The following is a 24056-nucleotide window of genomic DNA, read 5'->3' as shown; positions in this document are numbered from 1 at the left end:
CAAAGAATCAGGCATCATATTATATTTTTAGGTTACAATGGTGATGAGGAACACAGTTCTTTAATCATCCAGTCTGCTGCAGCGCACCAGTGGTGTCAGCCCATTTGACTACAGTTCCCATGACTACAAAGGTACTGACCAATCTGAGTCATTATACTTTTGTTATTCTTTGGCAGTTGCTGAGGAAGTGACAAAGACGCCGTGGTGCTCTGTTGGACCAGCTGTTTATTTCACATATTGTGCAATCACATGGAAAAAAAATCACACACTGATAAACTGTTGCTGTGGCGACTCCGGTAACCTGAGATGACACCATCTGCTATTTGGTGAAGTAAAGGACCCTGAGCCTCTCAAACGGAGCTTCTGTTAAGTAACACTCTGACGCCCGTCATTCGTTCATTAGACGAAAACATGGCGTTCAATACGTGTGAAAAAGAGGCGAGTGAAGTGGCGGCTCAGGATCATGCAGCGGGAAAAGACAGAGGCCAAGGCAGCAGAGGCAGGGAAATGAGATGAATTGGAAATGGAGTGAGGGCAAACAAAAGACCAGATGGGCTCTCAGAGAGCGTTCCTGTCAGAAACATAAAAAGAGATAAAGGGCCAGGGGGGGGGGGGGTGTAAGACAAGGGGTGGGGGGTGGAGAAGGAGACAAAAAAGGAAAAAGAATCCAGACGCAGAGAGAGATCACCTTCTTCTTATTCATCACTCACTGTGGAGGCAGGAAGAGCGAGGTTGTGCGAGGTGGGGCGGGTGGGGAGGGGAGGGGAGGTGGGGCAACTGTGGGAGCGGCTGAAGGGTGTGTGCGCTGGCGTGAAGCACTCTTCCCCTCCTGCGAGTGCGCGCGCTCACTCGCTCGCTCGCTCGCTCGCTCGCCGCTGTGTCTCCCCGGGCAGGCGAGGAAAAGCAAGAGGAAAAAGTTCCAGGCAAAGTCACAGTCGACCGCTCGCTTCTACCGCCGCACGCGCACGCACGCACGCACGCACGCACGCACGCACACACCGGAGCCGCCACTCGTGGCAGAGCGACGCCAGGGACGCTGCCGCACACCTTCGCTCCAGACGCCCAGATGTGCCGCCCGTGGATGCTCCTCCTGGGGGTCACCTTTGGATTACTGGCCTCCTCCGCCTCGCAGCCGCTCAAAGGTGACTTTATTATTCCCAGCGTTTATTGTCGTGATTGTCGCCTCGCTGAGATTGTGAGTGAGCGTTGATGAGAGAGGAAGCCGCGCCGCCGCCGCCGCTCGTTGGACGAATGAGTGGATGCCGGCGTGTGAGCGCGTGCCACTACAGCACAGACACTCACTGTCTGGCAGAGCCCTCGCAGACACAAAGGAGGCAGACGCTCGCGCTCACTCTCTGTCTCGTACGCGTTCACGCGCGGAGGAGTCGCGCTTCCACATCATCAGCACGGCTTCCTGAGCGGCGCTGCTTTTCTCTTAGAATCACTGGTGAAACAGAGCTTCTTCATTCCCTTCTCTTTTCCTTTTCTTTTGTGCTGCCACGCTCAATGTTTCATTCTGTGACACAAAGGATGTTCAGCACTCGCCCCCCCCCCCTCATCATACATCTTCCTCTTTTTCTCTCTTTGTCCCTCACTCACATGTCCTACCCGTCGTTTGGCTTTTGGGCTTTTGACCGAACCCGTGGCTCCGAGCGGCGCGCCTCAGGGGCTGAAGTTGAATGTGAATCAAACAGGTCTGTGGCTGAAGACCCCCCACCCCCTCCCCTCCCCTCCCCGCAGCAGTCAGCACCAGGCTTCACGTCTGACCGGCACTTAAAGGCAAATAAGAGGCTACCTAGAGAGGTTGTGTGTGGGATGAAGGAGGGGGGGGGGGGGGGGGTGCTTCATCCTGAGTTTCCTCCTCGAGGACTCTTCTGTACCACATGAAGCAGCTCGTGGCCGGCGTCTGAGCGCGACCCAGACGGAACCACTCGCGCTGGGGCCGGACGCCGGCTTTGAACCGGCAGCTGCGTCTCCCATTACATCAGTGGGAGCAGTGACTTGTGGCCGGGACGGACCTCCACGTCCGCGGGGACGATTCGTTATCGAGGTGCCGTCCCCGTGTCCATGTAGGGCGCCTCTGAGCCCGATTGGATCAAAACACGGACGCCTCGCGTTGTTGCCAGACGTTCTCATTCACGCCGGCACCACTGCGATGAATTTAATATTCCTGCTGATCATTCAGACCTTAAAGAGTCATTCTCAGGAGGCAAGTCCGCCAATTTGATCTGCTTCTAATAGCAAATAGGATTTTCAGCAGTAGTAATCTGTTTATTCCCAGTGCTTCCTAAATAATTTCCTCCACAGTCATGAATGGGGACTGTTGGAGAAAATATATTTTCATCTATTATTAATCTCATTTATCTTTGTTGTTTATTCATTATCTTTTACATATAACACATATAATCATTTAATCATTTATATTTATATCATTTATGTATCATTTAACCCTATTTTACACTTATCATTTATGGTTTGCATTTGCTGTGCCTTATAACCACATTGACAGGTGCACAGACTTCTAACCACGTGCTCAAGGTCTTATACAAGTATTGTCATGTACGAAGAACAGCTTTCTCACATTTGCTTTGTGCTCCTATTCAGGCATAGGTGTTCAAAACCACAGGAGGGTTTGGGGGAGTATTGCTATGTCTAATTGTGTGTTTCCGCATGTTAACAAGTTCACCAATGATGTGATGAAGGCGTGTACAAGCATCAATAAACGTTGTGCTTTGGGGAAGTTCGTTGGAGTTGGTTGGTCTCTGATTGAATCTCAGGCGAGCTCCAAGTAAAAACTGGTTGGCTCTCGGTTGTGCTATATTGTTCTCGTCTCAGACCCAACAGGGACCAGTTTCAATGCTGGTCTTCCTGTAAGTGTAACCAAATTTCCCCTCGTTGGCTCCAGATGCGAGTGACTGTGTCATGTTTCAGTGGGGGGGGGGTCATGGGCCCCGTGGACGGACACTGGGTCCGGACAAAGAGGACCTGTGCCTGTTTGGGCCCCGGGCACCACATCCTGCCATCTGTTGTGGTCCCACACGTGTTTGCCCCCTCTGCCACTGCGCCAGCTTCTGTTTATCGCTCTGCGTGCTCTTACACCTATAGTGCAAGTTGCTTGTGGGTTTTCAAGACCCGGTGTTAGTCCCTCGGCCAGAGGTTCTAGTAGGATCTGAACCTACTTCCACTTGAATCTCATCCAAAAACAGCATAGACGTTACAAACATGTTGTTAATGATTAAGTAAGAGATTCTGCTTGCAACGAAGGCTTCCTGTGTAATTTCCTCTAATTTCACTCTATGTCAATCTAAATGTTCAAGTTTGCTTATCTCACATCAAATTGAGTATTTCGATTCAAACCACTCATTTCCCTGTTGTGCTTAAAAGAATAACGGGTCATTTTAGAAGTGTGTTTGCAGCGATGGGTGGAGGTGGAGGGAAACAAGAGGTGAGAAAGGAAATGGCACCCTAGAGATAAGATGAACGGTGCGAGTCCTTCTTGTGACCTTTAGGCAGGTGCGTGCTGTGTGTGTGTGCAAACATATCTGCAGCATCTCGCGTTTCACCGGTCCCACCGGCCCGCTGGGCCTGTTGTTGTGACCAGTGGAGTCCAAGACACGACTGCTGACAGAGCAACTCGTGCCCAGCGTGACGGCGCCGGACACTGGAGCACTGTGGGAGCGATGGGACGGCGGCCTTTTCCCCGAGGCTGGCGATGCGCCGTGGCCGAAGGCACGTGGGCGAGAACGTTGACGCGCCGATGGCGGTTGGGGACGTTTGTTTAGGTGTGTCTGAGGACGAGGAGAGGAAATAGAAACATGCAGATAAGGAGTCCTAAACAGGGCAGTGTGGTTAACATCATGGTAGGTGTGTGTGTGTGTGTGTGTGTGTGTGTGTGTGTGTGGTTCTCATTTGCATCGAAGTGAGAACCAAAAACCGAACCGTAGTTTCCTTTTAAAGCGAGGACATTTTGGCAGGTCCTCACTTCTTTAACGGCCTGTTTGAGGGTTAAGATGTGATTTTGAGGTTAGAATTAAGTTTTGGTTCAGATTAGAGCAAAGGTTAGACGTCTGCCTTTAGGTGTGATGGTTGGGGTCAGGGTGTGTGTGTGTGTGTGTGTGTGTGTGTGTGTGTGCGTGTGTGTGCGTGCGTGCGTGCGTGCGTGCGTGTGTGTGTGTGTGCACCTGCATGCAGAGGAGGGAATTTGAACTTTATTGCTGGCATAGAACGGACAAACAGAGAGTAATGAGAGAAAACAAGAGAGAATCGAAGCGAGAGCGGAGCTCTGGCCGCTCTATTACTTTTGGAGCGGCTGGAGCTTTTCTGCCAAGTCCATGCATTCACCGTCCGTTCCTCTCAGGTTCTTTGCAGATGCAGTCTCCTTGGTTTCAGCTTCATTAGGCGACAAAGGAGCCTGTGGGGCAGTCATAGAGTTGGCGTAGCGGGACTGGACAGTATAAAGCCAAGCACGGGCGCTGCCTGTGCATACTAATGAGCAGCCCTCAGATTCATCCCAGCGCCTCCTTTCAGCTCACTGATAGCGAGCTGTGCTGCCTTTGGTTGCTCTGCGCAGGTTTGCAGGGCCAGGCCTGCTGGCGTGTTTTTCAAGCCTCTACTTTATGGGACTCGGTGCCATGTGGCAGCATGTGTTGACACGGGGTGTGTGTGTGTGTGTGTGTGTGTGTGTGTGTGGGGGAGAGAGAGAAAAGGATGCAAAGAACTGAAACTTTCTTGCCTGACGACAGAAAGCTCAGCTTCCTGCTACCCTGTTTACTCATAACAACCCGGGGAGAGGTGGGGGGACTTTTTAATCAACCTCGCCTTCTCTGATCAACAAAACCACAATATTAATACTATTAATATTTGGGCTGTTCTGCTTATCTGAAGCCAGGATGTGAGTACTGGCACACTTCAGCATACAGCACACACACAACACTTTCCATGTAGCTAAATCTTGTTTTCTTTCTTCCCATCCCATAATTCCATGCTACTCCATTGTTAAACTTCCACATTTAATGAACAATATATGTGTTATTGCTGCAGCATGTGAGAGTAGACAGACTGTGATACAGTAAATACACGAACCACTGCTTCTGGCTTTAACTGCATCGTGTGCTGGTGCAGTAGCGCCTGTTTGCACCTGAAAGCTTCGGTTATTAAAGTTAGGGTGTAGTTCTTTTATTTGATGTGTGTTTGCAGCCTCTGTCTTCATCGAGCCGTTGTTCAGATTTCACAACAGGAAGCGCTGCAGCTTAGCGGCAGATATGGTGCATGTCACTTGATCTGACGCCTTCGTGTGCAAGTGCGATGTTGCTGCTCAGTGACTCACGCCTGTTGCATCTGTCACCATGGCAACTCATTCAAACAAACTTTCAGCAGGGGGTTTCCTCTAAATATGGAGAACGCCGGTGTCAGAAACGCGCCCAGCGTAACGCGTGCGGCATCTGTGGCTGCATGTGGATATGAAACCCACAAGCAGCGTGCGTCTCTGTTGCTGCCTCATGAAATATTGCATAATGCGATTCAGCACTGAAATATTTCGTGATCTATCGACTTCCTGATCGGAATATCTGATGTTAGTGAAACACTTTCAGACTTTTGCAGCAAAAGACGCAGCGTTGGTTTCCACTGAGACTTTTCCACTTATCTTCTGTGTGGGAGGGAAACGTACTAATGCAAAGATCACTGTGGAGAGAAATGAAAAAAATACTCTTCTTTCTTTTACGTCCTGTTGCGAAACTCAAAACTGCAGCGCATGAAATGACCAGATCAAACGATCAGTGATGCCTTTTTGACCATACACATTTTAATGCTTCGTATGCTCCTGTATGTTAATGATTCAGACATAAGAATTAAGACAGAGCAAAATGTGGAACTGTGTACAGAAGTCAACAGACGTGTTAAGTATCCCAGATTTATAAGGGATTTAAATATAATAATTATATTTATATCATGCCCAAAGTATCTACTGTACATTATGACCCTCTCATTAGATTCACAACAACACAATGTGACCTGGGATGGTTTTTAATTCACAGACTTCTACAAATATAAGTCCATTATTGCAAGAAATGCTCAGATTTGAAACTTTCTGCTTCCAAACCTACTGTATGTCTCATTGTTAGCACTGGTAAATGGATGAGGGGCTTCACTGGTGGCTGACCTACCAAGGGTCATGGATACTGGATCCTGTCCCAGGCAGGGTTCACGTTGAAGAGGTTGCCAGTGTATAACAGTGAATACACAACCATGCACTCTCACACCTACAGGCAACTTAGAATCTAGCTGACTTCATGTCTTTGAACTGTGAGAGGAAACCAGAGAAAACATTTTGTGGCACCTGGGCGACCCTGAAATGAAAGCCATCAAACCTCCTTGCTTTGAGGCAGCAGTGGTAATCACTACACCACCTCACCGTAAAATGTTTCCTTTTGCCTATGAATGAAAAAAGGTGAATGGCCAAAGTCCGCTTAAGCTGCCTGACTTGTGAAGCTGATGGAACTAACCACTCATTTCCTCCTGTGACTTATGCTTCATATGCCCTGAATTGAGGACTTTATTCTTGTGCTTCCTCACAGTGAATTCCCGCAGCTGCAGTTATGCCGGGGTCTTTCTGGTCGAGGGGGAGACGCGGCACAGCCTCAACTTCGAGAAGGCCAAGCAGCTGTGTGAGCAGCTAAACAGCACCATGGCAAGTCCAGAGAAAGTTGAGGAGGCCTTTAACCATAGCATGGAGACCTGCAGGTGAGACCACGAGCCTTTTTGTTTGCATTTGAAGGTCAAATTGGTTTTAAATGAATGACGTCTGTGTCCACTCAGGAACGGCTGGATCAGCAATATGAGCTATGCCATCCTCAGACACAAACCCCATCAAAACTGTGCCCAGAACATGACTGGGTTTTTAACTTATCTGCCACCAAACCTTAAGAATCAATATGATGCATACTGCTATGATAAAAATGGTGAGTATCGTCCCAGGAAATAGTCGGTGTGTCAAGCATGTACACTTGGTGCCATTTAATTTCATCTGCATAAACCTGCTGTTATTTACATCTATTTCTCTTTTAACCCATGTTCCAGCTGGTCCAGGGGAGGACTGTTCCAAGGCATTCAACCTAGAATTACAGGGAGCAGGTCAGTGCAGCAAACACATCGCTCATCTTAGATGATGTCAACGCTTTATTGATCTAAGTTTGATAGGAAACAAGCGTAAGTCACGCACAAGAAACACAGAACCTCCTGGACTAAATGATGTCATCGCTAAAGTCAACACCAACATCTCCACTTAGAGCTAAATTCCCTTGAGAAATAGTGTTTAGCTAATTTACTAGTACATTTAGTATTTGTTAACTGTCCTTCATGTGTGTAGTTCAGTAAATGTTATAAAGAGTGATCTGGAGATAAACATCGGATGCATCAAACAGGATATGACTCATTTTGTCCTGTTTATTAATAGACATAGGAAGACATATCACAGCACAATGTTTCATTCTGACTGCACTGTCTGACTTTATTACACATCATACTATACTGCATAAGGATGATAGAAGGTACTGTAGCAAGCTATGCGTAACAGGTCTCCATTCATATAGCAGCTCAAGGTCAGACCACTACAACAGAACAGCCTGGCGGTGGTTTGGGCACAGACTCCACGTTAGACGCTCATCAGAACACGACAGACACCCATCTCCTAGCCGTTCCCACCAATGCCAGTTCAGTGGACACAGAGGAGCCCACCGCAGGCCTAGCAGAGGAGGACACCACCGTAGGAGAGTCCACGACCCGCGAAGTCTACACACTCAGCCCCGATGCTGGTTCTGGGATGCAGACGGAGGACAAATCCCCTGACGAAGAGCAGCCCAAAGTACCAGCCACCAGTGACACCAAGCAGCAGCCTGACACAAGTGAGGCTTCTGGAGGAAGTGTCTCAACGCAGTGTAAGAAAAGCACACGCAAAGACGAGGAGCGACACCAGCGCTTGAACTCAGCAGCACAAGTCTGACTGCAGCTCAGTCTCACATCCAAGAGCAATAGCCTGAACTACATTACATTGAACGTTCTACATATTTCCTCGACTACTGTGTATAAGTAGCAGTGTAACCGTCAAAACTACAATAATACAAGAATAAAAATAAAACAGTAGTAAAATTCTCTCAGTCTTAAAGAGGTTCTTAAAAAGCAGCACTGACGTCATGTGCAACAGTTTTACACACATGACGCCCCCTTGTGTCGGGTCCAGGTTCTGGTCTGGATCTGAATGAACAAACAGCTAAAAATGAAATGAGTTCAGTTCATGAATTAAGCTGTTATTGTGAATTTAAACATATATTCTATATATATATATATATATATATATATATTCCCTCGTCATTCTCACATACAGTGTATTTGAATGTTACAGTTCTATAACTGTATATGAAGCATCTACTAATATAATATACTTTTTATTATTTAATACAGCTCCACATGAACGCAAAGGCAAGGGACTGATTGTCGGCACTGAGCAGGAGAAAGAAAACAACGAATCCTCAACAAGTGAGCGACCTTCCGATCATGTCTGCTTTTTTTTATGATTACACACTTTTCTGACTGACTCCAAATAAGCAAATGATGTGGAATCATGACCTGCTCCCTCTCCTTTCAGATTGGGTGGTGATACTTCTAACGATACTAGCGGTCGCTTGCATTATCCTCGTATGTGCATTAGTCGTCAAAAGGAAAAGGTAGGAGTGCCGTTGGATGGCAGCATCCTCTCTGTTATCGTTGTCCCGGCCCGTGTTTAAATAAGAGTGCACGCGTGTGCTTCCCCAGCTTGTTCGGCAAACGGCAGACGCTGATGATCACCTCCAAGGAGAGCGGCGAAGGCAACGGCGCGGCGGCGGCGTCCAGCTCGCACGCCCAGGAGAGGGAGCAGGAGATGGTGACCCTCATGAACAAGGAGAAGATCCAGGAGAACGGCAACACGGAGGAGTTCACCGTCATCACGCTGGGGGAGTCGCCGGACAAGGAGCAGCAGGCGTGAGGGAGGAGAGGCGGAGGGGGGGGGGGGTGAATAGGCAGGAGAGTGGGGGGTGTTTCCTCTCAGTGGGACTGGGTGGAGACATACTGTATGCACAATGCTGCATGTGTGTGTGTGTGTGTGTGTGTGTGTGTGTGTGTACTTTGTCTCAGTGAGGTTGTCTGTATGATGCTAGCGGGGTGGGGGGGGGGGTGGATGGTGTGAGCGTACTGGTTAAATATTGTTCTCTTTTTATAATAATTGGGCAATCACAACCTACAGGTCCCTTTCCGCCTACAATAAGTTATAACTCATTGATGAGAACAATCACGAGCTCTTTTGTTCTGGATGTTGCAGACAAAAAAAAAAAGGAAAGATACTGAAAGAAGCAACAACACAACTTGGTGTTTTCCGTGTATTATATGTTTGCTTTTGTAACCTGGTGTATATTTCGGACGTCGCCCGGGGACCAGACGCTGGTTTACCCATTTTCAGTAAAACGGGGGATGTCACTACTTTACCGTAATTTATGCAGCTTTGATTCCCTTTTTCTTGGCCTCTGTATATAAAGTCTTCATTTTTGGAAATGCCTTAGCAATAGCTGCCATGCTTTGTTTTCGTTAGTCGGTAGCAACGAGGGTTTGAACCCTTTAAGATCATGGAATGTGTCATTTTTAAGAGCTATTTGAATAGAAGCAGTACCTTTGAGGTAAGCTGTTGTGTGTGAATCAACCTGATGTACAGCATCTAAAATGGCATCACATGCACCACTGAAGCCTCTTATACCAGAGCGAGTTAGGAATGTGATGGAGCAAAGCTTTGTCTGTTATTATCTTGAGGATAAACAGAAGAACATTCATGCACAAAAGAATTGGATTGTATTTATAGCAGATTTTTTTTGGGGGGGGGGGTTGTTAGCTTTAGCTGTTGGACTAAATCCTTAATATGCTAATCGGGGCCCATGTGCTGTAAACACATAGCAATGTGAACTAGTGGTCTGTGTCATGAGTGGAACTCGCCCAGGCCTTCAGTGAACCAGTCACTCTGTGCATTCAAACGTGTAAAATGCTGCAGTTTTTCTACTTCTTCTATCGAGTGTCATGCGTCGTGCGTCGTGTCATATCCACACTCTTCACACCGTCTCTAGTGGCGACAGCTAATTTTCATTGATTTTCCAGTTTAAAGCAGAATTATATTTAACGACTGCGAACGAACCTTTCCTTGTTTTTGACTTGTTCCAGGAGCCGTAGCAGATATACAGTAGTCGCGTAGGCAGGTTTTATGACGATTTAACAAAAGATGTCGCTGAAAAAAGTCTTTGTAAAGTCTTGGAGAAAATAAATGTGTACAGAAAGAGAAACGTGTAGGATGTGGTGATTGCTGCGCACGAGGGGAGATGAGCTGGATGCCGGCGGAGGAAGTGGGGTTACCATGGCGCTGGGGCCGTGATGCAGGAGCATGTTACCGTCGGAAACAAAGGCTGATCTGCCACCCTTGTGTGTGTATTATACACTCAGCCAGGACTCAGCCTATTCATCTGGTTTATACTTTGCTGTATTTACTGCAGAGCAACAGTTTCACAATCGTTTGAATTAAAAATACTTTCATTTAAATAAGAGCAAGTCATTTTGTATTTGTCATTTGTAACTGGATGTGATGTATTGCGGGCTAGAGGCTTCACCCTGCAACATTTAATGGGTTTTGCAGACGCGGAGGATATGTTTGCGTCGCAGCAGGTTGTGTGGTGTTGCATTAAAACAAGCAGGCAAAAACTGTGGTAAAAACTCCTTCAATTACAACAAAAGACAAAGAAAAGAGCATATTTAGTTATGAATCAACATTTATTAGTTATATTTGTATATGTACACCAAAGGTACAACACTTATTGATATGTAGAAACAGATTTTCTTATGTATACCATAGATCAAGGAGGGAATTCATGTGTTTTATCCCCCCACCCCACCACACAAACACACTCTGCCTTTATATGAAGATGACAACAGCTTTGCACAGAGGGCGCCTAGAGTGATATCCAGAAAGCATGTTGTAACGTCGTAGGCAGAAGTGAGGCAGGTTCTCAGCTGTTTCGGGGTAGAAACGCCGCGTCAGCGCGCTTTGCATGTAGCGCTTCCTACTACAAAGCCCGTTCCAGGTGTTGGTGCATATAGATTCTGTGTGGTAGGCAAATAAAAGGCAGGACTGAGGGGGGTGTCGTGATCCTCCGCGGCGGCGACAGAGTTAGGTCGAACGGGTCAACATGTGTCATGTGGACGAGCGAGCACGGGATCTAAAGGTCTCGAGAGATCTGCAGCGTCAGACCCACCAGGTAAACAAAGAGGCCTGAGACTAAAGCCGGCGCGGAAACACAAAATGGTTCAGATGAGTCACCTGAGGAACGTCGCTTGATACTAAAACAGGCATTTGAGTGCATTCTATGTGTTTCCCTCTCACTGAAATCAACTGGGCTGTTGCATTCTTCACTCTGTCCTACACTCAGGGTGTTGACATATTTTCCAGCGTGTTCATCTTTACTGAACACCGTTATTCCAACAATGTGTAACAACTCACGTTGGCCCCTCTCGGTCAAACACGTAACTTCCCCTCGCTCTCTCGCTCTCTCTGTTTCCCTCCCTATATTCCTTTCTTCGTCATGCAAACAATGTTGGCTTCAGGATCACTCTAATTTCCGGACTTCTGCATCACCCACTGAACAGAACAATTATATATTTATTTATGTACACTGGAAATGAATGAACTGCTTATATCTCCATGGAACGAACATTCAAAACGCTTACATTAGATACAAAAAGAAAGATATTTATATATTGGTTTGTGACAGGTAAGTAAATGACTAGTTAACAAGCTATTAGAGAATAAAAAACAAGCAATTTATTACACAAGTTCTTCTCTATACATTTTGTCTAATCTAATTTTACTCAGGACATAGATGATATTTTTTTTCTCTAGTGTATTACATTGAAAATGTCACAGTAATGGAACTAAAGTCGCACCTATTCAATGCCCCCCAAAAGAACAACAAAACAAGCAACCAAAAAAAAAAACATCTGTTACCTACAATATATACACAAAGTGCAAGGAGGCACTTCAAAATATCATGCTTTTAAGATAGTGGTGCAAAAAATAATTGTCATTTTATTTTACTCATGCTTCAAAAACCGTGTGTTTGAACATAATAGTGGTCCAACACTCAATCCCCATCGGTGAGACTGTAATCTGCATGGTGTCCATACTGGAGATGTTGGTTTTTTTTGTTTGTTTGTTCTTTTTTTAATCCTGAAGATCACATGGTCAATAGATGAGGCTTAAAGGGCCTGATCCGGTATAAATGTCGTGACCTTCAAGGTGTAAGTGTAAGCAGAGAAAGTGTGTGTGTGTGTGTGTGTGTGTGTGTGTGTGTGTGTGTGTGTGTGTGTGTGTGTGTGTGTGTGTGTGTGTGTGTGTGTTGTACAGCAGGACACCAACTGTGTGGTCGTCTCAGAAAAGCAAAGCCAGAGAGCGGTTCTCGGCAACTAAAGGACAGAGCGCTGCACTACGTGTCTGGTTAGGTCCCCTAGCGTTACTCTGAAGCGGTGCGCGGCGTGGGCATTTGTTTGAAGAGAGCGTCTTCAAGGCAACGAACGATGTGAAGAGGAACACGACCGGAGAGAAGGACGTACATGTAACACTGACACAGAAATCCAACCCATCCCCACAACACGGGAATCTCTCCTCTCACCCACGCAGGCTAACAAAGATCAACAGCCAGTGTGTGTGTGTGTGTGTGCGTGTGTGTGTGTGCGTGCGTGTGCCTGTGTGTGTGTGTGTGTGTGTGTGTGCACGTGTGCGTCCGTGCGTGTGTGTTTGCAGATCGCTTTGAAGCCAGTATATTTTTACCTGATAGTTGGCGACATTCTGCATAATGCATTTCTGTGTGTGTCCATTGCTTTTATCTCTGAGGTTTCTTAAATTGCCGATATGGTTCATAACTGCAGCATCTAGGGTTTGTAGAACAGTCTTGAGCTCTGGTGGCTGTGTGTGTATAGTTCTATATGGATTCTAGCTTGTCAGCTACGCAGGCCTCTCCATAGAGACCCACAACCCACCTGACCTGACGCTGCCTCTCTGCTTACGGTGCTCGGTGAACTCTATCTGTGCTTTCACACAGTGGCCGGAATGTAGATAAACATGCGTGTGCTTGTCGCGTGTGCGTCCCTTTCCTGGCACTGGTCTCAGGGATCGTGGCAGTGAACTGTCGCTATAAGGTCGATTCTGTGCTGTCGAGGCAAAACGCTCTAATAATGAGCGAGTAAACATTTAGGTCTATAATAGTTTTCCAGTGTAAACATACGCGCCTGAGTGTCTCTGCCTGCGTGTTTCTGTAATTTCTTTTACTTAGACAGTGTCAATGTGCGCCCGTATTGTGTGTGCTTTCATTATTTGATTGGCCTTTTGACTTTATTTGTGCTCTATCACTTAATTTGTGCTCTTTATAGTTGTGTGCCATATTAACTATATGGAAATCTCATGATAAACATTTCTGTTTTGTCTCCTAATTAAGTTGTTTTTAGGCAAAACGGGAGAACGGGCCCAGAGTCCGCGACACTAAAAGCTACTTATAGATGGATTAATGCTAAAACTGCATGATGAAATTTGTTTAAAGGTCTTTTTAAACTGATTGATTTTCTGCCTGTTTGGTCCCTATAGTCGACTTCTCTAACTACAACTCTCTTCTCCTCACACAATCACACACAAAGTTTTATATTTCACTATAACAAATTTTAGAATGCCCCTTTACTTTCAATTAAAACTTTCATCAAAGGAAAAAGAATGCAGGGATAAACGTGGGCTTGGCGGCGCTGGGTTTGTTGTGCTTTCTAATTCCTCTGTGCCCCCGCCTCCTAAATTTCATCTGCTTGCTGGACCTTAGGGATAGTTTGTAATATCAGTCTACGCTGCCTTGGGGAAAACATATGTGATAGCACTGACGGGGGTCTAAAGCAAGGAGGTTCAATACCAGCGTCACACCTGTCGCGATTAGTCCCACTCACCCCCTGAATCACCTGCATGAAACGTGGAGGATTAGTCAGTGTGGGTTTCACATTTTACAGCCACGTCTCCTCTCGTCTTACAGCGTAGAACCAGACTGTATTGCTGAGAATAACTTATCTAATGTAGTTCTTTACTCTTCGTTCCCTCCCCGAGCCTTGAAGTATGTTGTGCAAGTATCTGCTACTGTATAAAGGACGTGTGCTCTAACAGGTACAGCATACCTCTGTTATCACTTCAAGGTTAGGTGAATTAGTATTAGATATCAGTCAGATACACAGTTACAAAAACTCTTAAAGGGACTAATAAAAACAGAGAACTAAACTACATAAAAAACAATTAGTTGTTCTGTTTGTGTGACTTGTTTTCATTCACTCTTTTTCACCAGGTAAGAAAGCTTGTGGAGCCCAGGAGCAGGGGATCTCTGCGCTGCCATTATTCATGTTTCCATGGTTCCTCCTCAACAAGCGTGCACTCCGCAGCGGAGCCGTTAGTGGCTGAGGTTACCTGCAAGCAGTTAGCAATGGAGATCTGAACAGTGGGTCCAAAGGCACAGGGAGCAAATCAACACCACCATGCTAAACATTTGACACACATGGTGCCACTTTGTACGCGTTACAATCGTTTCGAATGCCGCTACTTTGGCAATTACAACCCAACTTAGGGGTTTTACAAAAGTCATACAGAGAGACGGGAAATCCCAGATGATCGTGAGTGATCATGCTCATGAATGTCCTAAGATTACAAAGTGACCTGGGAACAAGTAATGATCTAAATAGAAAACAGGAATGTACATGCACAATAAACATTAAAAAAACAAACACTGCAGAAGGAACGCTTCAGTATATATTAGATAACTCAAGTGCCCTATGGGCCCATTTTTAAATGACTTTACAGCTTTTAAAAATGGTTTAGAAACGTCAGTAATTCTATTTACAGACAAACAGAAACTAATTAGTCACAGTAATGGAAAGAGCAAGCCTTTGTGTTACATTTGCATTGAAATTCAATTGATGGAGATTTGCAAACAGGATATAAGTTTCCTTTATGGACAGACTGCATGTGTGACAGGTTGCCAGCGTTGCTAGGCGACACTTTTCATCCTTTAATAAACAAGAGGGCTCATCGGTGGAGCCGGGGTATGTGTGAGTCAGTGTGCCCATCTATTATGCGAAAAGCCCTGGATCCATGTAAAGACCTGACTCTAAGTGCATTGTGTTTCACATTGTAGAGACGACTTTCTACAGCTTTCTATTCACAGCCCTTTTCTCACAGTGGGAAGAGATAAATGCTGTCAAAATGCGAAAGCCCCAAATGGGAGTGTCTCAGTGAGAGCGTGGTGAATACAGTAGTATATGTGTGTGTATCAGTGTCTCAGTGTGTGTGTGTGTGTGTGTGTGTGTGTGTGTGTGTGTGTGTGTGTGTGTGTGTGTGTGTGTGTGTGTGTGAGCGCAAGGTAAATTGTTGTACTGAAAAGTGACTCTGCTTTGGTTTACTACTAAGTCATTATAATCTGCTAATTCACTTGAAGCCAAATGATCCTCGATGGATATTAGGCTGAACAAAAGAGCTCACATTAAAACAGAAGATGGATGTAGTGTAATTTTTGGATAGATGAAGGGGCTGTTAAATAATTCCTCAAGGTCATAATGAGGATTATGTGGTGCTGCTGAGAGCCAGTCCCCAGACGGCTGCAGCCACTGGGTTAATTATAGAGCGAGCCTCCTCATTTGCACGATCTGGAGCGTTTTTACATTTCTGTTCAGCTTTTCTAGACCTTCTAACAAAGGCGCAGTGCACTTTTAAATGTTGATTCAACACAAAAGCTGCTATTCCAGAAAAATGAAATACACACGCACACAAACACACACATAAATACGTACACACGTGGCTGCTGTTTTCTGGCTTCACTTCTGTGCAAAATAACAGTGAACGTGTTTATGTTATCATGCACAAGGATGCAATGAAATCACTCAGAATCAGGCAAAGGTGCAGGGTGAGCATGCAGGAAGACGGTTATATACAGGTCTCTATGTCTGTAAGCATTAGTTGTACCTTGCATTCATCTACTACGATAGAACTGTTAGCGGTAGCGCTAGCGGAGGTGGTTTCGGTGGTTAAGACGCACTGGTTTGAATTGTTTTCGTGGTGGTTCTTCATGTCGTCGTAATACGACTGGGTCTTCGTCATCATCTCGATGTCGTCCGATTTGGCCGCGTGCGCGTCCAGCTCGTCGAGCTCGGCCTTGGACATGTGGTACACGATGCCTGCACCGTAGGAGTCACCCACCACGTTCACCGAGGTCCTGAATCGGTCCCTGAAGGGGAGACGGAGAGACAGGCTCAGTAGCGTTTTAGCAAATGAAGGGCAGAGGAGGCATCATTGTCTTCTAACTCACAGCAGCCAGTCGACAGCAACGAGCAGGCTGATGTCTTGGGTCGGCAGGCCCACAGCCGTCAGGATCAGCAGCATGGTCACCAGGCCGGCACTGGGAATACTGGCTGCTCCAATACTGGCCAGGGTGGCTGTCAGACTGGATACAGAATAAAGCACCACTCCATCAGATCCCCCTCAAACCACTAGACCTGAACTACACCTCCACAGCCTCAGCACAGCTCGACAGGCACCAGCGAAGGTTCAATTGCACCACAGATTAAAACATTTACTCTTCCAGCAGTAGCAGCTCGAGAGCACCAGAGTGTGTCCTTCATCAAACAAGAAGAACAGTTCAAATGTGAGAGAAGGGAGGTTTGTTTTGAGGTTTATGCACTGATGTGCCATAAAGACGTCAGGCTGAACGTCAGAAAAGCTCAAATTACTCCATTAACACCACAGCGTTTAGTGAAAAACTGGCTCATTGGCTCCACTTTAAATCTCGTTTAGAAATCTAAACCACACTTGACACTGACCTGCTAAAGAGGCTTATGTTTGAACTTACACTAATGCTACTTAATATAAGTTGCAATAAATGGCATCAAAGGTAAGTACGCGTGGCTCCTGACCTGACAGTAACAATCTGACCCGGGTCAAGGTGGACACCGTTCATCTGAGCGATGAAGATGGCAGCAACCGCCTCATACAAGGCAGTTCCATCCATGTTGATGGTGGCACCCACTGGGAGCACGAAACGAGTGACTCTCTTGTCAATGCCCAGGTTTTCCTCCAGGCAACGGAAGGTAACAGGCAGTGTACCAGCACTGGAGGAGAAAGCAGAGGAAGTTAGACTGGCCTTTGTATCTGAATGCATCTCAAGGCGCTTCCATCCATTCATCCATTAGTGTGGGCCTGACCTGGAAGCTGTCCCCAGAGCAGTAATCCAAGCCTGGAAGATGCCCAAGAAGAAGGTGAAAGGGTTTTTCCTGACAATAACAAAGTAGATGCTGGGCAGGAAGATGGCTCCATGGATGATGAGGCCAATGATCACAGTGATCATGTACATTCCCAGCTGCCTGGCCACAACCTCCAGATCCTTGATGGAGATGATCTTACCACAAATGAGGCAAGCGATACCGAATGGAGAGTACCTGAGGAGAGGAAGACGCGTTTGTCATCGCTTCGGTCTCGGTACTCGGAGCGCCACGATTTGCAGCTGACTTGACTTGGGAAAAACCCCGTCGTGAACAGTTATTTCTGACTCGAAATAACTAAATGAGATTCGTAATGAGTCAATGAGGCTCTGGAGTGATACCAACCACATGATCATGATGACAAGTTTCATCACAATCTCATTGAGGATGTTGAAGAATTCAATCATGAGTCGGGCCTTCTCTCCCATCTTGCCCATGCAGATGCCAAATGCAATGAAGAAACCAATCAGACCTGTGACAGAAAATCATAGATGTCTCAAACTCAGACTACCTGTGTGGTCAGGTGAGGCGACCATGGAGAGATGTTGTTTTAATTCAGAGATGAAAGGGTTTACATTTACAGTCAACAACGTCAGGTCGGCCCACGTGTCTGGTGTTGTCGAGTTATGTAAATGTAACACATAAACTTTGGTTTCGGCTTCTACTGCACCTTTGGTGAAGGCAATCGTAATTGGTCTATTTATATCTTTAGCCCCGCCTTAAAAATGTATTACGGTTAAATGAATTCTCATGATGCTTGACACAGGTATTCATGGTGAGAATGAATCTTCAACTTGCTTGTTCCCTTTAGGATGAACTAAATCTATCTAAATACTCGCTAGTCTAATTGCATTCAATTAGCATTAGCTAGGCAGCATCGCCATGTTGTGGGCCTTTTAGCATGTAGCTTAAAAAGCTGCGAGGATGCGGGCTGTTGTTTTTTCTTTTACTTTACAAATACATACCAAGAACATTCATGCCACTTTTAAACTGCAGAGACTTTTTGATGACGAACTGAGGCTCCTTGGTTATGTTAGCCACCAGCCCCTCTACAGTGGTGGCATTAAGTTCCTCCTCAACGACAACTTCCACCTTCTTTGTGACTGTCTGGATCTGAGGTCATTAAAAAAACACATGAGTTATTATTTATTCACACACTACAGATCAGACTCTGGGTGTCGTCCTTTGACTTCTCCTCATTACCTGTTGGAAACACGCCTGCACCAGATTCTCTGGGAACAGGTTTCGTATCAGATCAAAGAAAGCGTCCAGGCTTGACACGTCGTCATTCTTCTCGCCCTCGCCAAGATTCTCCTTTAGCTTGGGGTTGCCAGGGTGAATGATCAACACCAGGATGACTCCAAGGACAGCAGCAATAATAGTGGTTGTCATGTAATAGACCATGGCTCTGGTGCCCAGACGACCACTAGATTTGGCATCCAAACCAGACAGACCTGCATTCAAGGCAAGCAGGATTGTGTTTATTTGACAGAAAATGATCTGTTACTACTGTTAGGCATAGAGATTAATTAAAAAGATCAGTAGATGACTATGATGTTGTAAATGGAGGTTCACCTGTGATTAAACTGGAAATGATGAGTGGCAGAATCAGCATCTTCAGCATCCTCATCAGGATGTCTCCAGGAAAAGCAATCACCATGACGATATCTGGGTGGATCGGGGAAGCGACACGAAGCAACATCCCTGCTACAGCTCCCAAGATCACACCTGAGGTGCAAAGAAGAGTGTTAGTGATTCAAACAGCAAGCGTGTGTGAGGGGGCAAAGAAGCAGGGATTCATTCATTCATAGAGAAACAAATCAGTCTATGAACCAGAAATATTCCAAATGTCCTTTTTAGCTTTCATGACATCTTCATAACCAATCGCTTCCTATCACTTTATCACTGTTTTATCATGTGGATTTGTAGGAGAGCCAATAAGCCACATGCTTAGGGAGGACAGTGGAGGAGATAAAAGAGAAAACCTGCTAAAAGCTCATAAAGGATTAAGATCAGATCTCTTTGAAGCGGTGGGGAGGGGGCGGCGTGTCAGAGTCCCTGGTGAAGCATCCGTAATCTCTGCAAACACAAAAAGGTTTTCGAGGATTTGTTTTCGACAATGTAGCGAGAAAAACTAAAATGCGTGGTGTCCAATCACAGACATATCTGTAACCCTACTGAAATATTTGGTGACTATATGACCCATTTGTCTGCTACATGCCTGCTTTGTCATAAAGAGTTTAAGGATGACCTCCACCTGCCTCCATTACCAGCTGGGGGCTTGTGTCAGTCCCGGGTCAGAAAAAAACTTGGAGAATGCCCCCCCCCCCACCCATCGTAGCCACGGCCGCACTTCCTCTGCTGGCAGACGGCTGCCAAAGCTCACCCAGCCCGGGATGCTGTTTAACAACAGACTGGAATCAACAGCCCTCCGGCTTTACAAAACCCAAACTGTTCACTGTAATCTGCGCTTCAATCGATCTTCCAGTCGAGGCAGCATCCTGTGGGTTCTGCACACCCAACGTGTTTGGATAGCGCTTGATTTCCTGTGTGTCCTCCTTCTCCCTGGCTCATTTGCAAGTTCTCATTCTGACACTTGCCAAGTGACAGATGATCGAGGATCAAACGGGCTCCGTTGCCTCGCACGCATCCTCCAAGTGGGGTGAGATTGACACACGTTACACATGTTTTCGATTTTTACTTAGAGATGTAAAAAATTAAACACACACACCAAAGAAGGTGCTTTTTCAAAAAAACATTCATGGATGCAAGTAATGAATTATCAGAAAAGAAGGGAATCAGGAAGTTTATATTTATATATTCCTCTATAGAAAAATGTGTACCCCATCAGCTAGCCTGGCGGGAGCTGGTCAAAGATTTATGGAACATTTTACAATTAGCACAGCAGACATTTGGTGAATGTTTGGAAAAAGTGTGAGAAGACACCAAATGTCTGCAAAAACAGACGATTTGTCATGCAATTATAGCTGAAAAGCATAAAAAACATTTCTTTCCAACAACATGGCTAAATAAAACTCACAATGTGGAGCTGTTCCCAGGACTGTGAATGTGAACGTTCTGCATCAAACAGGCCAGTAATTGTAAAGTCGTGACACAGGGAGGCCACGTCGCTGCCAGACACAACAACTCATAAATAGCACCTTTATAATTACAATGATTTCTATGCACCACCAGTAGCTGGTGTCCAGTGATGAGACAGCCTCTGACAGCAACAGGTGGCACGGAGCTGAGGAAGGTCAGTGCGCCCAGTCATCTCGCTGTCTGCTACACTGAGTAAGCACAGATGGCATCTCCTCCTCATATTCTGAGCAAAGCCGCGTCGCCCGAGCTCTGGCTTAACACAGCGCTGACGTCAGCGTTGGTCGGTGCCCATCTTGTGTTTGCAGGCGAGCTACAAAGGGCTGACTTACCCAGAACAGTGAGCGTGAGCAGAAGGTTCTTGAACATCTTGGAGCAGATTTTGGCACATTTGGACTGAGGCCTGGCCTCAATGGGCTCCAGGTGACTCTCGTGCATCCTCACCTCCACTTGTTTAGGCATGCTGTTGGCACTGTGACAAAAAAAAAACAGCATCCCACAACATCAATCAGTGCACGCCGCTCAGTCGCATCACTGTCTACAACAAAGCCATAATACAGAAATCAGACACACAGTGTACTATGTAGCACTGCATAATGTAAAGTGTTAAGCATTCAAGTGCCTTCCCCAGCTGTCACTCAAACAGTGGTACCAGTTTCTATGGCATCCAACAGATGGAGGCTGACTGCAAGCTGCTGCCTGTCAGATCCTATAGGGTTTTACTTCAGATGCATGATGTACCATACCATATAAAGGTTTACTATGTAAAATCAATCCAGAATAATTACTATATACCCAGAATAGAACAGTATCGTACTAATTACTGAGCTAAATTGAGCTCATTACAATTCAGATCTCTATATTTTGCAATGGGCATGGTTTCAGTTTTATTGAAACAATATAAATAGACTATATTACTGGATCATTTCAGAGGAAAACATAATTTGTCTGCTAACACCTATACAAAAGCCAGCTGTGTAAAAGTGGGGTTCTTTATGTTTATTGTCTCTTCAACAAAAGGCGGCAATAGTTCAAAAAGTCTTTCCTTTAGTTGACATCTTTTTTGTCTGTGGCAAAATAGAAATGTCACCGGCTGCTATTTTCTTTCATCAAACCCATGACACGTCTGCCGTCACGGCCTCCGAAGGAAAGCCAGAAGAAATAATGTGCCGGCGACCTCTCACCTCACCCCTGGGGTTAATGGCCCAAAGCAGAAACCTCGGTGATGAAGTTATTTCCCTTTGTTCCCAGTCCCTTCCCACATCGTCCTATGAAGTCAGAGCGCTTCACAAATATATTGGCCGTCGAGATTTTATTCAAGGCTCGATCAAAGGCAAAACAGGGAGCTCACACCCCAATAGGCAGCACTTTGGCGCAGTTCCCCACAACCAAAGGCTCCTTATCGGTTTATTGTTGTTGTGTAAGCGGTTTCGAATGATTCCACATGAGAACACACATACACAACCGCACACGCAGACACGCACAGACATTCTCACACACACCTCCTCCTCCGGGTTTGTATACTGCTGCGTTCTAAGCTTGGAATATAGGAACACCACCTGGTCAGCTTCCAGGCACACAGATGGACCGGCTCTATCTCGGGTAGCCACCGTTACACTCTACCTTCGTTTTTCACATAAAAGCGTGATTAATTAGTAAAATCCCCAGAAATAAAATAGCCACGCTGTGTAGTCTCGTTCCGTACGACTGATGAGTGCTGTTAATTGAATTCTGCCCCTTCTCTCCCCCTCTCATTATTTTTAGCACTAGGAGGGAGGAAGCAGACACTGGACGTCACAAGGATGGATAATATTCTGTCGTGATTCTCACATTAGCGCTCCTCTTTCTAAGTCAGAGACAGATGAGAGAGTGGGTTGTGCGAACGTAAAAAAAACATGAACATACAATGTGTAAATTATAGCACAGAAAGAAGGCATTTGTACACATATTAATTAAAGGGTTCATGTTTTATTTGTATTATTAAAGCGTTTTATTTGACGCTTCCTTGACTTTTTTACGCTCATTGACTTGACATGAGCTTTAAATATAGTCTTATAAATCATAAAAAATATAAAGTTCAAATTTTCCGCCTCCAGTGACTTATAAATGGATCTGAAACCACACTACTCAAGCATCCAAAGTACACAAGACAAAAAGATAGAAATACTAAAAAGAATAAACTAATTTATCCACATTAGAGACACTCATACTGTAGATGCACACGCACATACAGGTTCTTCTTCTCATTCACTAATGAGGTGATTTTATGTACTTAATCTTGGCAGGAAGCTCAGCCAGATTAAAAGGGTTTCAGGGCTGTAAAGACACGAACAGTAATAATTTATTATACAATTATAGCTGATGATGATTCTGACTCTCTATGAGCCAATAGTCTAGTTGAGGTTGATATAGATTTTTTGCTAATTAACATCACAAGTCGCTCAGTGGGCCAAACAAATGCATAGAAATATAATTATATGATTACATCTAAATTTATAAATATGATACAGTACTTACTTCATTTCTGGTGGAGTTGAAGTAAGTGCTATGTACATTGACCAGGGTCAACTCTCCAGCCTTTGGTATGTAGGAGTGAATTAGCAGAATCACAAGCGCTCCATCCAAAACGAAAAAGAATGAAGCCCGAAGTCAGAAGACAAGGTCCCAATTATGAGCGGAGCTCTGCTGAAAGCTAGCAGCTCCCAGTCGTCAGCTTGTCCCAAGCATCCAGCGAGGAGCGTGTCGCCGCAGTTCAGACGCCAGACTCAGCCACAGCCACAGCCATCTACAGTGCCCCGTACTGATGTCTGCACCCCCCCCCCCCCCCCCCCCCACCCCCCCCCCCCCCACCCCCCTGACTCCACCACCGCCATCTTATCTCGCACAACTAATCACTTACCCACACACACACACACACACACACACACACACACACACACACACACACACACAACCAGCAAACCCAGGAAAGAAATTAAACAACTCAAATAGGGAGGAGTCAATATCACAGATTAAGAGTAAAATCCCTCAGGGAGCCTCAGTTCCCTGGACGCTGTAATCCCCCAGGCAGCGTGCTCCCAGACTTATCTAGTCACATAGGATGGTGAGGAAAAGGTCAGGCTGCCGGAGATGAGCGTGATGATGCCTGCTAATGGCACATCGTGGACAGGGGAGCTCGGTAAGCAGCCTTTTGCTGAGAGGGGAATAAACAGCGGAGGATGGAAGATTTAATGTGTAGAACGTTGCCATTTTGCGGCTTTGAGGTCGACGGATGGATGCTTTATGTCACTGTGGAGCTACAGAGTTCAAGAGCATATGCTATTTCCTGAAGTGTGCAGGTACTTACAGTCGCTCCGTCACTAAAACCACTCTTCAAAGTCATTAGGATGTATTTAAATATTAAATCTGATCTATAACAGGCTCCAATAGACCCACACTATGTTATGAACATACATAAACCCACGATGAATGAAATCGCCAAGGCACAAATGACCAACGTGATTCATGTGGGGACGGTGTCACGCTGATTTCCCTCTAGTCTCCCAGCAGCATGGGACTTCACATCGTAT

The 24056-nt window shown here is 45.7% G+C and overlaps 2 protein-coding genes across 3 annotated transcripts; one reads left to right on the top strand and one right to left on the bottom strand.

Annotated features, from left to right (window-relative positions):
• The first annotated feature begins 777 nt into the window (after positions 1–777).
• On the top strand, positions 778–10613 carry cd44b (CD44 molecule (Indian blood group) b). Of its 2 annotated transcripts, none has more exons than XM_029154459.3 (8): positions 778–1142; positions 6576–6741; positions 6817–6959; positions 7078–7131; positions 7593–7934; positions 8458–8532; positions 8642–8720; positions 8809–10613. In XM_029154459.3, exons 1-8 carry the CDS (start codon positions 1067–1069, stop codon positions 9017–9019), a joined length of 1146 nt encoding a protein of 381 aa, XP_029010292.1. In that variant the 5' UTR covers positions 778–1066; the 3' UTR covers positions 9020–10613. The 2 variants fall into 2 exon arrangements, with proteins under 2 accessions (XP_029010292.1, XP_029010291.1); XM_029154458.3 differs by having other exon boundaries at positions 780–1142; positions 7590–7934.
• A 204-nt stretch (positions 10614–10817) lies between these two features.
• slc1a2b (solute carrier family 1 member 2b) lies at positions 10818–23265 on the bottom strand. The gene is made up of 11 exons (XM_029154455.3): positions 23005–23265; positions 20820–20959; positions 18964–19116; positions 18592–18842; positions 18354–18501; positions 17734–17860; positions 17332–17565; positions 17044–17238; positions 16440–16574; positions 16097–16358; positions 10818–14548 (listed from the first exon to the last, which is right to left on the bottom strand). Exons 1-11 carry the CDS (start codon positions 23040–23042, stop codon positions 14477–14479), a joined length of 1755 nt encoding a protein of 584 aa, XP_029010288.2. The 5' UTR covers positions 23043–23265; the 3' UTR covers positions 10818–14476.
• Between the last annotated feature and the right edge of the window lie 791 nt (positions 23266–24056).

Source organism: Betta splendens, chromosome 6, assembly GCF_900634795.4.
Source record: "Betta splendens chromosome 6, fBetSpl5.4, whole genome shotgun sequence".
Classification (NCBI taxonomy): Eukaryota; Metazoa; Chordata; class Actinopteri; order Anabantiformes; family Osphronemidae; genus Betta; species Betta splendens.
The sequence above is the reverse complement of the archived record's forward strand: the minus strand, read 5'-3'. Positions and strand labels throughout refer to the sequence as shown.